This window comes from Arvicola amphibius, chromosome 8, assembly GCF_903992535.2.
Source record: "Arvicola amphibius chromosome 8, mArvAmp1.2, whole genome shotgun sequence".
Classification (NCBI taxonomy): Eukaryota; Metazoa; Chordata; class Mammalia; order Rodentia; family Cricetidae; genus Arvicola; species Arvicola amphibius.
In genome coordinates, this window is record NC_052054.1 from 8,586,054 (window position 1) to 8,599,614 (window position 13,561).

A 13,561-nucleotide genomic window follows, 5' to 3' on the forward strand; every position below is an offset into this window, starting at 1 on the left:
AAATAAATAAAATAAAGCCTTTTCTACAGCCAGATCTGAATTCTTAATGAACAGTCATCACCTATTATTTCCACCTCTCATTGGCTGCTCCTCACACTCACTTCTAAGATTTTCCTGAAATCACTAGGGAGTGAGTCTAGGGAAGTCTAGAAGGCATTTGCAGAATATTGCCATAGCATTTCTGAGTTTACAATTACACTGACATTAAAAAACAAAACAAAACACCAGCCACCATCCTGGGCAGCAAGCAATCCTCACTCCCTGATGACTGGCCAGGAGCCATCCATGACAGTCAGTGCCTTACAGAAACTTCACATTTCCTCCGTAGCCACAAGACGCTAAAAAAGACAGCAAGGGTTGGTAGTTTGTTATAAACATTTTAATTTGTTCTGCAGATGGTTATAACTCGTGATTGCTTTTCTTAAGTATCTCTCATGTCCACAAAAAGGGACAAGTTTGCCCTTCATTGAAACAACAAAACCACACAAGCACATAAAGAAGTGGGAAGAGGTTCTCCGCTGTTACATTATCATTATGAAGCTTTCAGTCTGGTTCTCCTTCCAAAAGCCTGCCTTTCTCTGTTTAGGAGCAGATTCTTCCTTCGAGTGGCTGGAGGAGCTGATGGTTTTGTGTTTACACTTTAAAGCAGTTGGTGCTACTGTTTCATTCATAGATCCTCCGAGGCTCCCGAAGCACCACACCACCCTCTGTCATGGCGTTCTGTAGACATTTTATCTGGTTTGAAGAGCAAAGAAAAACAGCCTTCAGAAAACCTGAAAAATGTTTGCTTTCCAACAGACAAACAATTTGATCTTGCTGACCATCTGGCCTGCATTGGTTTTTCTCTGAGTGATCTTAAGAACATAAGAAGGAAATGGAGAGATATCAGTGATCAGCATCTTCAACTACATGGACAAGTTGCCAGTCTGACAACAGGAAGTACAGTGCTAACATCCTAGACGTCAGGGGCTCCCACATCCTACATCTGAAACTTGCAATACTGACTGACCTCACTTTGTGCAGAGAATGGGAGCAGTAGCTCCTGTGGACTTGCAAAAATCAAATGCTGTCAACCCAGCCACAGGTCTAACACATGGTATATCCTCAGAAAATAATGTAAGTATATCTAATACCAAGAACTAACAAAATGCCCTCTACTGATTCTGTATGTTGCTAGAGGCTGCACATGCTAGGCAGTACTCGCAGAGCTGCATGCCCAGTTTTGTATCGTGTGTATGTGAGTGTGTATTCACGCACACATGTGTGCACACACTATGGATTAAATACAAGATGTACAGCATGCTAGGTAAGAGCAACCACTGACTTACAGCCCTAGTCCCCACCTTTTAAAATTTTGAGACAGGGTCTTAGTAAGTTATTCAAGCCTTGAACTTGATAATCTTCTGCCTCAACCCCTCGACAGCTGACCTGTGTCACCAATAACCAACTTACCACCCTTTTTTGAGTCAGGGTCTCACTATATCCCTGACTAGAAAGGATTTGCTTTGTAGACCTGCCTTGAACTCAAGAGCTCCATCTGCCTCTGCTTCTACCACACCAGAACAAATTTTTATTTTATTATTATTTTTGGTTTTTCTAGACAGGTTTCTCTGTGTGGTTGTGGCTATGCTGGAATTTACTCTGTAGACCAGGTTGGCCTCAGACTCAGAGAGTGCTGGGATTAAAGGTGAGCACCACCACCAACCCCCCAAATTTTTTTTGGTTTTTTCGAGACAGGGTTTCTCTGTAGCTTTGGAGTCTGTCCTGGAACTAGCTCTTGTAGACCAGGCTGGTCTCGAACTCACAGAGATCCGCCTGCCTCTGCCTCCCGAGTGCTGGGATTAAAGGCATGCGCCACCACCGCCCAACCCCCCAAATTTTTATCTTTATGTAAATATATAGAAATGAAAATACCGAGTCTGAGGATGCCTCCCAAGGAGTTGGTTGGTAGACCATGAAGTTGATTCCAGCTTCTAAGCATCGCTGTGCCAACACTCGTCCTATACTCTCACAAGCCACCACATTTCTGGTACTATACAGGTGTTTTTTAATAGCCCATTCCCGAGTGGATGCCGAAACCACCACCTGGCCGTTTTGATGCTCAACCACTGCCTCTATGTGATGCTGAGTCCTTATAACTCGCAACCTAAGAGGGATGAAAAGAGAATAAACCAAAAAGTTAAATTACTTCAGGGGAATAAATGCCTATGTTTCTCAAGAATTTGGTGACTAGGTCTATTAAAACAGTTCAGTGCCAAGGCTCGCCACCCAAACTCAGTCCCCAGGCCTTACAAGCTGCAATGTGACGTGGGTGACGTGGGTGTCTGTGGCACACACAAAGACCTGTGTGCATGCACACACGAATAGCAAACTGAAAAGAGAGAATTCCCAGGCTGACAAATACCGAGGAAGCGAGCACAAGCCACCTGCACCCTGCCACACAGTGGCAATCATCTTAACACTGTGGCTCGACGGCCACACACAAATATGTCTGAATCTTAGCTCATCCTGTCTACCTCCCTTTCAACTCCTCGGTCTCTGTCAAGTGGAGAAAAGTACTACACCTGCTTCTCAATGGAGTGTACATAATTAAATGAAGAAAAATCACAAATTCAAAGCAACTCGCATAGTTCCTGGCAAATACAATATTTTCAATACACAGGCATTTGGGGGCCAGAGAGTCCAGTTCAGAGGCAGAGCACACACTTTGTGTGCTGAAGGTCTGGTCTGGCCCTCACAGTTGTCCCAGAATAAAATCTAACATCTACTTTTATGTGCATGAGTGTTTTGCCTACATGTATATTGTTGTTACAGACTGGAGTTACAGCCAGTTGTGGGTGCTGGGAACTGAACCTGGGTCCTCTGCAAGCTCAGTAAGTGCTTTTAACCAATGAGCTATTGTTCCAACCTCCACAAACAAAATTTTAAGAAAAAAAGAATCTTTTTAAAGCAAGTATCTCATTTCTAGTAAGTCTTTTAGCTGGCTTTCCTTTTATTCTCCACCTTAAAAATTAAGGCCCAACTCAGGAGGCAGAGACAAGTGGATCTCTGTGAGTTTGAAGCCAGCCTAGTCTACAAGAGCTAGTTCCAGGACAGGCTCCAAAGCTACAGAAGAACCCTGTCTCCAAAAAAAAAAAAAAAAATTAAGGCCTAAACTTTATTCTGTGTTATTTACCCCAACTACAAGGTAATCACCTAACTGTACTCTCACTACTCTTTTTATCTTGTTTTGTTTTGTTTTGTTTTGGAGATGAGCTTCTCTGTGTAACACTCCTATGTCTGAACTCGCTCTGTAGACCAGGCTGGCCTGGAACTCAGAGATCCACCTGCCTCTGCTTCCCAAGCGCTGGGATTAAAGGCGTGCGCCCCCACCGCCCAGCTCACACTGACTACTTTATTTCCATCACATTTCACACTTTATTTACTGAACTCAAGGTACACAGACCTGAGGGTCCCTCAGAGACACTAACCAATCCCAGCCCAGTAGCCTCCTCTACCAGACTGTCCTTCGTGGCAGATGATTATCATCCTGTTCTTTAGAGCTCAGCTTTTTTGTTTTTTCGAGACAGGGTTTCTCTGTAGCTTTGGAGCCTGTCCTGGAACTAGCTCTTGTACACCTGGCTGGCCTCGAACTCACAGAGATCCAAGTGCTAGGACTAAAGGCATGCGCTACCACTGCCCACTAGATCTCAATATTTGACATGTCACGTCTTCAGAGTCGTCAGTACATAGTCTCTTATTCTCGAATTATCGTTACGTTGTCTTCTGGACAAGTATTAGTTGTTTGCTCCATGGTTGCCCTCTACTCTCATGTCATCCTTCTGACTCAATCAACCTCGGGTTTCTCTGCCATTGATGAAAATGACGTGTAAGGTGCTATGCACAGCCGACTTTAATTACCTGTGCCAGAACTCACGGCTGGGCCACACTGTAGCCCAGCCCCGCTCTTTCCTGGCTACCCCTAAGAGCTCCAGATTCCGAGGGTTCCGGTTGGTGAACTCTGGGGCCACAGCTTCGTTTTCCTTAGTCGCCACATCGTGCTGGATCGCTGGTGTGGAACTGGTCGCGAGGGCTGCCAGCCCACACTCTAGGAAATGAAAACGACCACATGATCTTTAAAATGACGAACACGAGCACGCGAGGGGTATGCTCTAACCATTCCCATCGTGAGGCCCAGAAGAGGGGAGAAATGGACGTCTGACCACAGACCCATAACGTTCTAACGCCACCCCGGTGTGATTGTGCGTTCACTTTCCCACGCAGAACCTGGGGTGCTAAATCGGATCTGCAAATCCCCGTGTCCTGTGCACCAGGGCACAGCCAATTCAGCGGGGCGAGATTAGTTACCCAGGTTCCTGCAAACAGACAGGCATTTCCAGAACCGCGGCTGAAGCGCCATCGCCGACGGGATGGAGGCAAAGCCTCCCGGTGCCCTGCCTCTCTTCGCTCACGGTCGTCCGAGAGGAGGACTAGACGCAGCCATTTTAACTGAGGGAAAAGCTACAAATGCCAGCACACCCTTGGGACCTCCAGGACCCGGAAACAACAAGCCCCCTCGTGCTGAGTGGTCAGGAGAGCGATCGGTCTCTCCGGTCCGCCAATCGGCGCTGACGTCGGGGCGGGGGCGGGGCACGCTCCCGGGAGCCATTCCTGAGTCACGCGTTGGCCCAGGCTGTCGTTTTGGTGTCTGGTCCGCAGAGCTGCACACCACTGGGGCGCACACGCTTCAGGGCTCGGGGAGAGCGGGGTACACGGCTTTCTCAAAGAGCGGAAGCACCTTGTCCGCTCCGGCCAGACCGGATAGAGTCTCAGCCGACTCGCCGAATGCTCCCCTACATCTAAACATGGGGGAAGCTCAGACGAGAGGCGCTCGGCCGCCCCTCCCACCACACCCCAACTCAGCCCTACCAACTTTTCTAGAAAGCTCTAGAATGTACAAACGCGCACGCGCAACCCGAACAAGTGTGCCAGTCCTTCCGTCCCTGACTTCGGTCCCCCACTTTCGCGCCTTTCTTTTCCAGCCTCTAATAGGACGAAAGTTGTAGGTGCCCCGCCCTCCGCCTCCGGTGTTTTCCGTTTCTTTACCCCCCTTACTCCTTTTTCCCAGCATGCCTCGCGGTTAGCGGAGAGTGCGCAGCGGGCGGGGCGTGTTACCCAGCAGCCCGCGCGCGCGCCGCTCGGGCCTCTCCACGCTGTGGTCGCCGCCGTGGTGGCCGCCGTCCGACCTCGGAGCGGAGATCCCGGCTGTGTGCGGTGTTAGTGAGGTCGGCCAGGCTCCCTGAAGATGGAGGGCCCTCTGTCCGTGTTCGGGGACCGCAGCACTGGGGAAGCGATCCGCTCCCAGAACGGTAAGGGCGAGGGAATCCGGGGCCCGGCCCGCGACGGCGCAGGCCGAGGCCCGACCGTGGTCGGTAGGCCGGGGCCACCCCCTGGGCACCGTGAAGTTCCCCGAGGAGACCGGGCACAGCGAGGCCCTCACCCGCGGGCCGCTTCGGCGCCCAGGCGCCCTTCCGTATAAGGGAAGAACGTTCGAGCACAGCACGCTTTGGGGGAGCGCCCGGGATGGGTGTGGGCATCCACGCCCCGAGGGAGAGCAGCTCTGCACGGAAGGCGAGCTCCAGACCTCCGCGTCTGCCACGCCCCACGCACGGCCCCTTTGTTCTGGTTCTTCCGGGTGGGAGCAACCCTGACACGACCCGTTTGGCCCACGAGGAAATGCCTGCAGAATTTAGGTGGGCTTTGCGGGGCTACCTCTGGCCGGGCGGGTGCTTGGATGTCCAGATCTCGCAGTTGACAGCTGCACCCAGGAAAACCTAACGGAACGTAAAGCGAGTGTTAGGAAGCGGTACTGAGCTACCCGTGCGGCTGTTAGCGGTAGTACGAATTAACACGTGCCTTGCTGTAGTTGACCCTGTTTCCGAAAGCATTTAGCGGCTTGGAATCGTGGTTATGTTTATTAATTTTGTTATTAAGGCCTCCCTCACCTCCGAAACACGATCACTACCCAGACGAACTACTATTCTTACTAAAAGTTTGCTGGAGTGAAGCAGGCTGAAGTGTCCCATTGAATTTTTCTTGCGGGGATGGAGAGATGGTTCAGCAGTTAAGAACACTGGCTGTTCTTCCAGAAGACTCGGGTTCAGTTTCCAGCGTAGGAGCTCACAACTGTTGGTAACTCTAGTTCCAGGAGATATGACACCTTCATACCAATGCACATAAACTAAATTCTAATCAATTATTTTGTACTTATTTTTTGAGTCATTGAACTTTTTAGAACTTATGACATATCAGTACTCAAAATAAAAATATTTAACCTTCACTGGTTCTTAAATAGGTAATTTTGTCTTTCAAAAAGAGTAAGTACAGATTTGTAGATTTGAGAAAACCATATGTGGTTGAGTGTCTCTTAATTTGTGAGTTGATCTAAAAATTTTTTTTTCACTGTTCCTCTACAGTTATGGCTGCAGCTTCTATTGCCAACATTGTTAAAAGTTCTCTTGGGCCAGTTGGCTTGGATAAAATGTTGGTGGATGATATTGGTGTAAGTATATCTTAACTGGTTTTAGTTACTTTGATAAAAATAGTTTCAATAAAATCTTGAAAGTATTTTTTCTCTGTAAAGTCTTTGTTTTTAACTAAATACATTAAAGCTGAGTGTGTGGCATCGTGGAGCTTGGTTTCTGAGGTTACCGCTTCCTTCATATTTCTCAGGATGTGACCATTACTAATGATGGGGCCACCATCCTGAAGTTACTGGAGGTAGAGCATCCTGCGGCTAAGGTTCTCTGTGAGCTGGCTGACCTGCAGGACAAAGAAGTTGGAGATGGAACTACCTCAGTGGTGAGAGGCTCCCTGGGACAGCCTAGAGAACAGTCAGGAGAGTTGAACCCCTGGCAGAATCGTGTGCTCTAGGTCAGAAATGAGTCAGGTGTTTACGGTCTCACAAACATCTGAAAATGAATCATTGTGACTAGTGTGTACAGTTTAAGTAGGAAGGGAACTTAAGGTAGTTGAATAAATACTGAACTCTTATGAATTTGGGGCTCATTTAATCCCCTTGCGGTGATAATGTTTACATGTAGAAAAGAGTTTCGTTTTTGTTGTTGTTGTTTTTATGTTTTTCAAGACCTGGTTTCTCTATAGCTTTGGAGACTGTCCTGGAACTCTCTGTAGATCAGCCTCCCAAGTGCTGTTATTAAAGTGCGCCACCGCCACCCAGCTTAGAAAAGAGTTCATTAAAGAAGAGAATGTTTGGGCTCCTTGGTTTGTTGTTTAATAGATACTTTCGAATTTTAAATATGGGCAGGAAATCTTGGGGATTCAGAGTAGAAATTTGAGGGAGTCAATTTGCTACCTTACAAGGCCATTAGCTAGTTAGCAAGTGTGGTTAATGACATACACTGATGAATTATCCAATGTAGAGATTTAACTAATGGGATCTGTTCCTAAATGATGAAAATGACCTTTGTCTAACTTGTTTATAGATATTGTGACTTAGCAATTACCTTAACTCCTTTCAAAAGAAGGGGACAAATTCTTTTGTTTTGTAATTCAGAAAAATGGTTCTTAGTGTTTCATATTTTAAATGATTTTAAGATTTAGCTAAAAATACTAGATTAGGGGACTGGAGAGATGTCTCATGTTAACATTAGCTCTGGCTGTTCTTCCAGAGGTCCTGAGTACAACTCCCAGCAACCACATGGTGGCTCACAAACCATCTGTAGTGAGGTCTGTGCCCTCTTCTGGCATGGCAGTGTCCATGCAGGAGGAACATTGTACACATAATAAATTTTTTTAATACTTTTTTTTAAGATTTATTGATTAAGTATTTGGTGGTCTGCCTGCACGTCCACAAGAGGGCACCAGATCTCATTTCAGATGGTTATGAACCACCATGTGGTTGCTGGGAATTGAACTGGGGACCTTTGGAAGAGCAGGCAGTGCTCTTAACCACTGAGCCATCTCTCCAGCCCCATAATAAATCTTTTTAAAAAGCTAAAGTTTAAAAAAAATACTAGACTAGCACAAATGATTTCAAATGTTAGCTGTTTAGCTTTTGTTACACTCAGTCTCTAAACGTAATGGATATAAAGTCTGTTGTACTGAGATTTTAGCATTTTTCTGGTGTCTGTAGCTTGGACCATTTACACAGAGTACTTTGTAGTGGTCTCTATTTTTTCAGCTTGTCTACTGTGGCTGCTTAGTAATGCTAGGTCATAGCTGGGCATAGTGGCGCACGCCTTTAGTCCCATCAGTTGGGAGGCATTGGTAGGTGGGTCTTTTGAGTTCTAGGACAGCCAGGGCTACACAGAGAAACCCTGTTATGAAAAAACAAATAAGTAAAGGATGTTAGGTCATTTTAATGCTTTTCTGCATGCACCGTGCATATTGAATGTTATAAATACTTAATGTAGTGTTTACTCAACAGGTAATTATTGCAGCAGAGCTTCTGAAAAATGCAGATGAACTAGTCAAACAGAAAATCCACCCAACATCAGTTATTAGTGGCTATCGGCTTGCCTGCAAGTAAGATTACATTCAAAGAAAACGTTGCTTGTGTAGTGGTTGTAGTTGTCTTACGTTGTGACTGATGTAAATGTTGGAACGGTGTGCCTTAGCATTCAGGTGGTCCTATTTAAAGTACTCGACCCAGGTGCTTTTTTCCCATTTGACTACCACGTTTTCTCCTAATAGATTTTAGTGGCTATGCTTATGGGATAGATGAAAAGTGCCGTGATCTGAAGGGGGAGGACTTTTTGGTGTCTTCCTCCTATATGAAATGGCTCAACAGAAGACATTGACAGCGTGTTAAATGTGGTGAAACACACAACTTTTGAGTAGTGTGCTTAAATTTTCTTTCCCGTGCCTGTAACAGGGAAGCAGTGCGCTATATCAGTGAGAACCTAATTATTAACACAGATGAACTTGGAAGAGACTGCCTGATCAATGCTGCTAAGACATCCATGTCTTCCAAAATTATTGGAATGTATCCTTAAATGATCTAGTGAAATTTGTCCCTGTCACCCTTTCACTCTTAAAAATAAGGCTGGGTTTTATAGAACGTTGATTTTATGCGGTAAAACTTTAATGCTTGTCTAATACAAATTGATCCAGTTAGAGGAAAAACAGCTGAAACTGACTGACGCCGCTGCCTCTCTAGCCTTTCCACGGTGGGGGTGCTTGAAATGTAGATGGTGAGTAGATAGAAGTCACCTCGACGGCAGTAATAGTGCTTTCTTCATGCTGAATTATTTTTTAAAAAGTCTAGTTGAATTGCTTTTTGTGTCCTTGGGTATTTTATTCCATGTCTGTTGTCCTTAACTGTGGTCTCAGAAATGGTGATTTCTTTGCCAATATGGTGGTGGATGCTGTACTTGCTGTCAAATACACAGATACGAGAGGCCAGCCTCGCTATCCAGTCAATTCTGTTAACATTCTGAAAGCCCATGGGAGAAGTCAGGTAGAAAGCATGTTGATCAACGGCTATGCACTCAACTGTGTGGTGGGATCGCAGGGTATGTAAGATTCAGTGTTACATGAAAATTGAGAATGCTACTGTTCCAAGTCACTTTGTTTTGGTTTTTGTTGTTTGGCTGGTTTGGTTTTGTCTCTGTATGTGTTTTCCATAGTATACATCTCCATAGGATTAAATAGTTGCGATGGGGCCAGGCATAGTGGCACTGGCACTTAATTCCAGCACTGAGGAGTGATCGGTAGACAGGTCTCTGAATTTAGGGCCTTGTCTACACAGTGAAACTCTGCCTGTTTTTTAAGAATTTGCTGTGGGTATAGATTGAAATGAATTGTGTGCACTTGTGACTGTCAGGCTTTCCTGAGGTTTAGTGTAATAAATTGCCATCTAAATTTGGTTTATGTGTAACATGATATTTTTTGTTACGTATTTAAGGATAATTGTCTTTTATGAGCCCTAGCATTGTTATAGTTGACCTTTTATTCATTTACAGGCATGCCCAAGAGAATAGTTAATGCAAAAATTGCTTGTCTTGACTTCAGCCTGCAGAAAACAAAAATGAAGCTTGGTGTGCAGGTGGTTATTACAGACCCGGAGAAACTGGACCAGATTAGACAGAGGTATATGGGAAGATTTTTGCCTGTGAAAGGATGTTTGTGTTATAAAGTAATGGTTAGTCAATCCAGTCATGTCCGATCATTTAAGCTGATGAATTGTGGTCATCATGGACAGCAGCATTGCCTCAAGTGTTGGGTACTGTGTGTGGCTTCTCTCCTAAGATACTATGTACTAAGGTGGTGGGACACAGCTGGCAGTGCTGGCTGCAGCTGCTGTGATGTCGCTCCAGCAGGCATGCTCCGCTCCACTTTACTCTTAGGGGACTGCTGTTGTATAGCCAGTGTGTCCATTATGGAGATGTGACGTGACTGCAGTAATTGGCTTTTAAATCTCATATTATGATTTCCATGGCACATGTGACTGCCTCCTGGTAGGTTCATCTGAGGCTTGTTAGAAGTGTCCACAAATGAACCAGGCTGTGGTGACACATCTAGGAGACAGAGACAGGGGATCTCTGAGTTTGGGGCCAGCCTGGTCTACAGAGGAAGTTCCAGGGCAACACAGTGAAACCCTGTCTTCAAAAACCAAACAAAGGGGGCTGGAGAGATGGCTCAGTGGTTAAGAGCACCGCCTGCTCTTCCAAAGGTCCTGAGTTCAATTCCCAGCAACCACATGGTGGCTCCCAACCATCTGTAATGAGATCTGGTGCCCTCTTCTGGCGTGCAGGCAGAGCACTGAGAATACTGTATATATAATAAATAAATAAATCTTTAAAAAAAATCAAAGGAAAGAAAGAAATGTCCACAAATAAACTCTCATTGCCTAACTTGGCCCAAAACCTATATTTTGCTTCAGGGGTACCTTTGCTGTACCTTCCATTACCATAACTTCATAAACTCATACTTTTCTGATCAAGCTGACTGTACTGATAGATTACACAACTCTGGTTTCTGTCTCTGAAGTCTTTTCATTTTCCCAGTTTTTTCACATTGGCATTATAGGCTTATTTGAAGAAAGTAAATTTGTACAATCATAGCCTTGCCTCGGATGTTAAGCATCTTCACCATCTGCTCTTTAACTTACTCTTAAACCTCTCAGGGTTCTTCATTTCCTGGTCTTAAATAACTTCTGCTGTTCAACTCTGCACTAAAACTTTTTTTTTTCCAAGACAGAATTTCTTTGTGTAACCTTGGCTATGCTAGCTCTGTAGACCAAGCTGACTTCGAACACAGAGATCCGCCTGCCTCTGACTCCTGAGTGCTGGGATTAAAGACGTGCGCCACCACCGCCCAGCATGAATCACTTTCTTGTCCCACTATGTAGGGCTTGAGTTCTGCCGCTCACACAGCTTTAGTGATATGTTGTTTTGGGAGTTGCCATTAATTCTCTACTGTATCCTTAACGTGGGAGAGGGCACAAGGGGGTATGTTTTTCTTTTTGCTACTCTTAATTAGGAATTGATTGTTGGTGTAAGAGCAAATGTTACTTTCAAGTGCTTGAAATTAACATAAATTGGACTGATTTAACTTTTGATTTTAGTGGGAAAGAATAAAAGAATAACAAGTCAGAGTTACAGCAGTGTTATCTAAAATTTTAAAGTTGTTAATTTGGGTTTACTGAAATATTTTCTCTGTAGAGAATCAGATATCACCAAGGAGAGAATTCAAAAGATCCTGGTGACTGGGGCCAATGTCATTCTCACCACTGGTGGGATAGATGATATGTGTCTGAAGTATTTTGTGGAGGCTGGTGCCATGGCTGTGAGAAGAGTTTTAAAAAGGGACCTCAAGCGCATTGCTAAAGCTTCTGGAGGTAGGTCTCTCCCAGCCCAAGACACACTACTTAGTAATATGTGACTGGGTCACAGGTCTTTGAACTGAAATGTTGACAATGAGTTTCAAAAACTTTGTTTTTCTCTGTTGTGCTCTGATAGATTTATAGAGCCATATTTTATTTATTTTAGGTAATTGGAAAAGTAGTTTGCTGCTGAGTTGTTGGAAATGAGTGGACTGATTTGACCTTAAAGTGACAGTTTTGTGTTAAGGGGTAGTGTCTTATCTGTGCCCTTGAAATACTACATTGCTCTTCTCATGAGGAAAATGACTAAACTACAGTCATGAAAACAAATGTGTCTTATGATTCTCATGTAGCAACTATCCTGTCCACACTGGCCAATCTGGAAGGCGAAGAGACTTTTGAGGCTACGATGTTGGGACAGGCAGAGGAGGTAGTCCAGGAGAGAATCTGTGATGATGAGCTGATCTTAATAAAAAAGTAAGAACGACTGTTGTAAGTTACAAAGCAATACAGATTCCGTTGTGAAAAGAATTCTTTTCCATTTACTTGCTGCTCTATTCTCTCAGTGATAGAAGCCGTTTAGGCATGGGATAAAGTTATATTGGACCATTGTGAATTGAGATAGAATTTTGTCTCTTCTGCGTGGACTAAACATTGTTCTTGGTGCCTTATGTTTAAATGTGAGCAGGATTTAACCAAGGGTGTTTGTATTAATGCTGCCCTCGTTAATTAAAAAATACTAATGACTTCACTTTTTGTTTTTCATAGTACCAAGGCTCGTACATCTGCATCAATTATCTTACGAGGAGCAAATGATTTCATGTGTGATGAAATGGAGCGATCTTTACATGATGCTCTTTGTGTGGTGAAGAGAGTTTTGGAGTCAAAATCTGTGGTCCCGGGTGGAGGTGCTGTAGAAGCTGCCCTCTCCATCTATCTTGAAAACTACGCAACCAGTATGGTAAGGATGGTTTCAGAAAGGCGCAGGAGACAGTGGTGTTGGGTATACCTGTCAGATCCTACTGCTGTATGCTGTGTGTGCTGTGTTTGCTTTCATGACGACACCTTGTGTTTTTCTTTTTAGGGATCTCGGGAACAGCTTGCTATTGCAGAGTTTGCAAGATCACTTCTTGTTATTCCTAATACACTGGCAGTGAATGCTGCCCAAGACTCTACCGACCTGGTTGCCAAGCTAAGAGCTTTTCACAATGAGGCTCAAGTTAACCCAGAACGTAAAAATCTAAAGTGGTGAGTTTACAATTTCCTTGTGTTCTGTTGTCAGCTGTCATGGGTTTGTTTTAAGTTAACCACAGTACCCCTGTCACATACTGAAGGTTTACAGGCATCATTGTTGATTGGCACCTGTATGTGTAATGGTGGCTGCTGATTTTTAGCACTGTTGCTTTAAGGTGTCATCTCTGGACCCTATTCTGACTCCCTGGGTAGTCTGGAGGAAGTCCAAGAGGGTGATCATAGGTTATTCTCACCTTTTTAGGCAGCCCCCTCAGCTTACACTGAGTACAGTCTCAGAACAGTGTGTCATTAGATAATTTGGTCCTTCTGAGGACATCAAAATATACTTAACACTAAGCAAGATAGCTATGCTGTCACCAGACAAAAGAATCTTTTTGTACCAAACTGTACGAACTGCTGGAACATAATATTATCAGCGTGCAACATGTGACTGTGTGCTAAATGTTTGGCAGATAAGGTTTCTCTGCTACACTACCAGCT

General features: G+C 44.7%; 2 protein-coding genes and 2 non-coding genes across 5 annotated transcripts in view; 3 read left to right on the forward strand and 1 right to left on the reverse strand.

Annotated features, from left to right (window-relative positions):
- Nucleotides 1–357: 357 nt before the first annotated feature.
- On the reverse strand, nt 358–4,542 carry Mrpl18 (mitochondrial ribosomal protein L18). The gene is made up of 4 exons (XM_038338635.1): nt 4,348–4,542; nt 3,901–4,087; nt 1,915–2,146; nt 358–735 (listed from the first exon to the last, which is right to left on the reverse strand). The coding sequence occupies exons 1-4, from the start codon at nt 4,397–4,399 to the stop codon at nt 664–666; spliced, it is 543 nt and encodes a 180-aa protein (XP_038194563.1). The 5' UTR covers nt 4,400–4,542; the 3' UTR covers nt 358–663.
- Nucleotides 4,543–5,141: 599 nt separating this feature from the next.
- Tcp1 (t-complex 1) overlaps nt 5,142–13,561 on the forward strand; it is a 32,909-nt gene continuing 24,489 nt past the window's right edge. Inside the window, exons 1-11 of one of the 2 annotated variants that reach the window (XM_038338631.2) lie at nt 5,142–5,348; nt 6,456–6,541; nt 6,712–6,840; nt 8,429–8,526; nt 8,876–8,986; nt 9,334–9,515; nt 9,966–10,092; nt 11,667–11,842; nt 12,181–12,304; nt 12,596–12,788; nt 12,912–13,075. In XM_038338631.2, the coding sequence (XP_038194559.1) occupies nt 5,285–5,348; nt 6,456–6,541; nt 6,712–6,840; nt 8,429–8,526; nt 8,876–8,986; nt 9,334–9,515; nt 9,966–10,092; nt 11,667–11,842; nt 12,181–12,304; nt 12,596–12,788; nt 12,912–13,075 (1,454 nt within the window). In that variant the 5' untranslated portion in view covers nt 5,142–5,284. The remainder of the gene's footprint in view (nt 5,349–6,455; nt 6,542–6,711; nt 6,841–8,428; nt 8,527–8,875; nt 8,987–9,333; nt 9,516–9,965; nt 10,093–11,666; nt 11,843–12,180; nt 12,305–12,595; nt 12,789–12,911; nt 13,076–13,561) is intronic. The other variant, XM_038338629.2, reaches the window with a different exon arrangement.
- Nucleotides 8,661–8,797, forward strand: LOC119822077. The gene has a single exon (XR_005286683.1). It is a non-coding gene; the product is annotated as a small nucleolar RNA SNORA29 (small nucleolar RNA).
- On the forward strand, nt 12,362–12,484 carry LOC119822072. Its single transcript, XR_005286678.1, has one exon. It is a non-coding gene; the product is annotated as a small nucleolar RNA SNORA20 (small nucleolar RNA).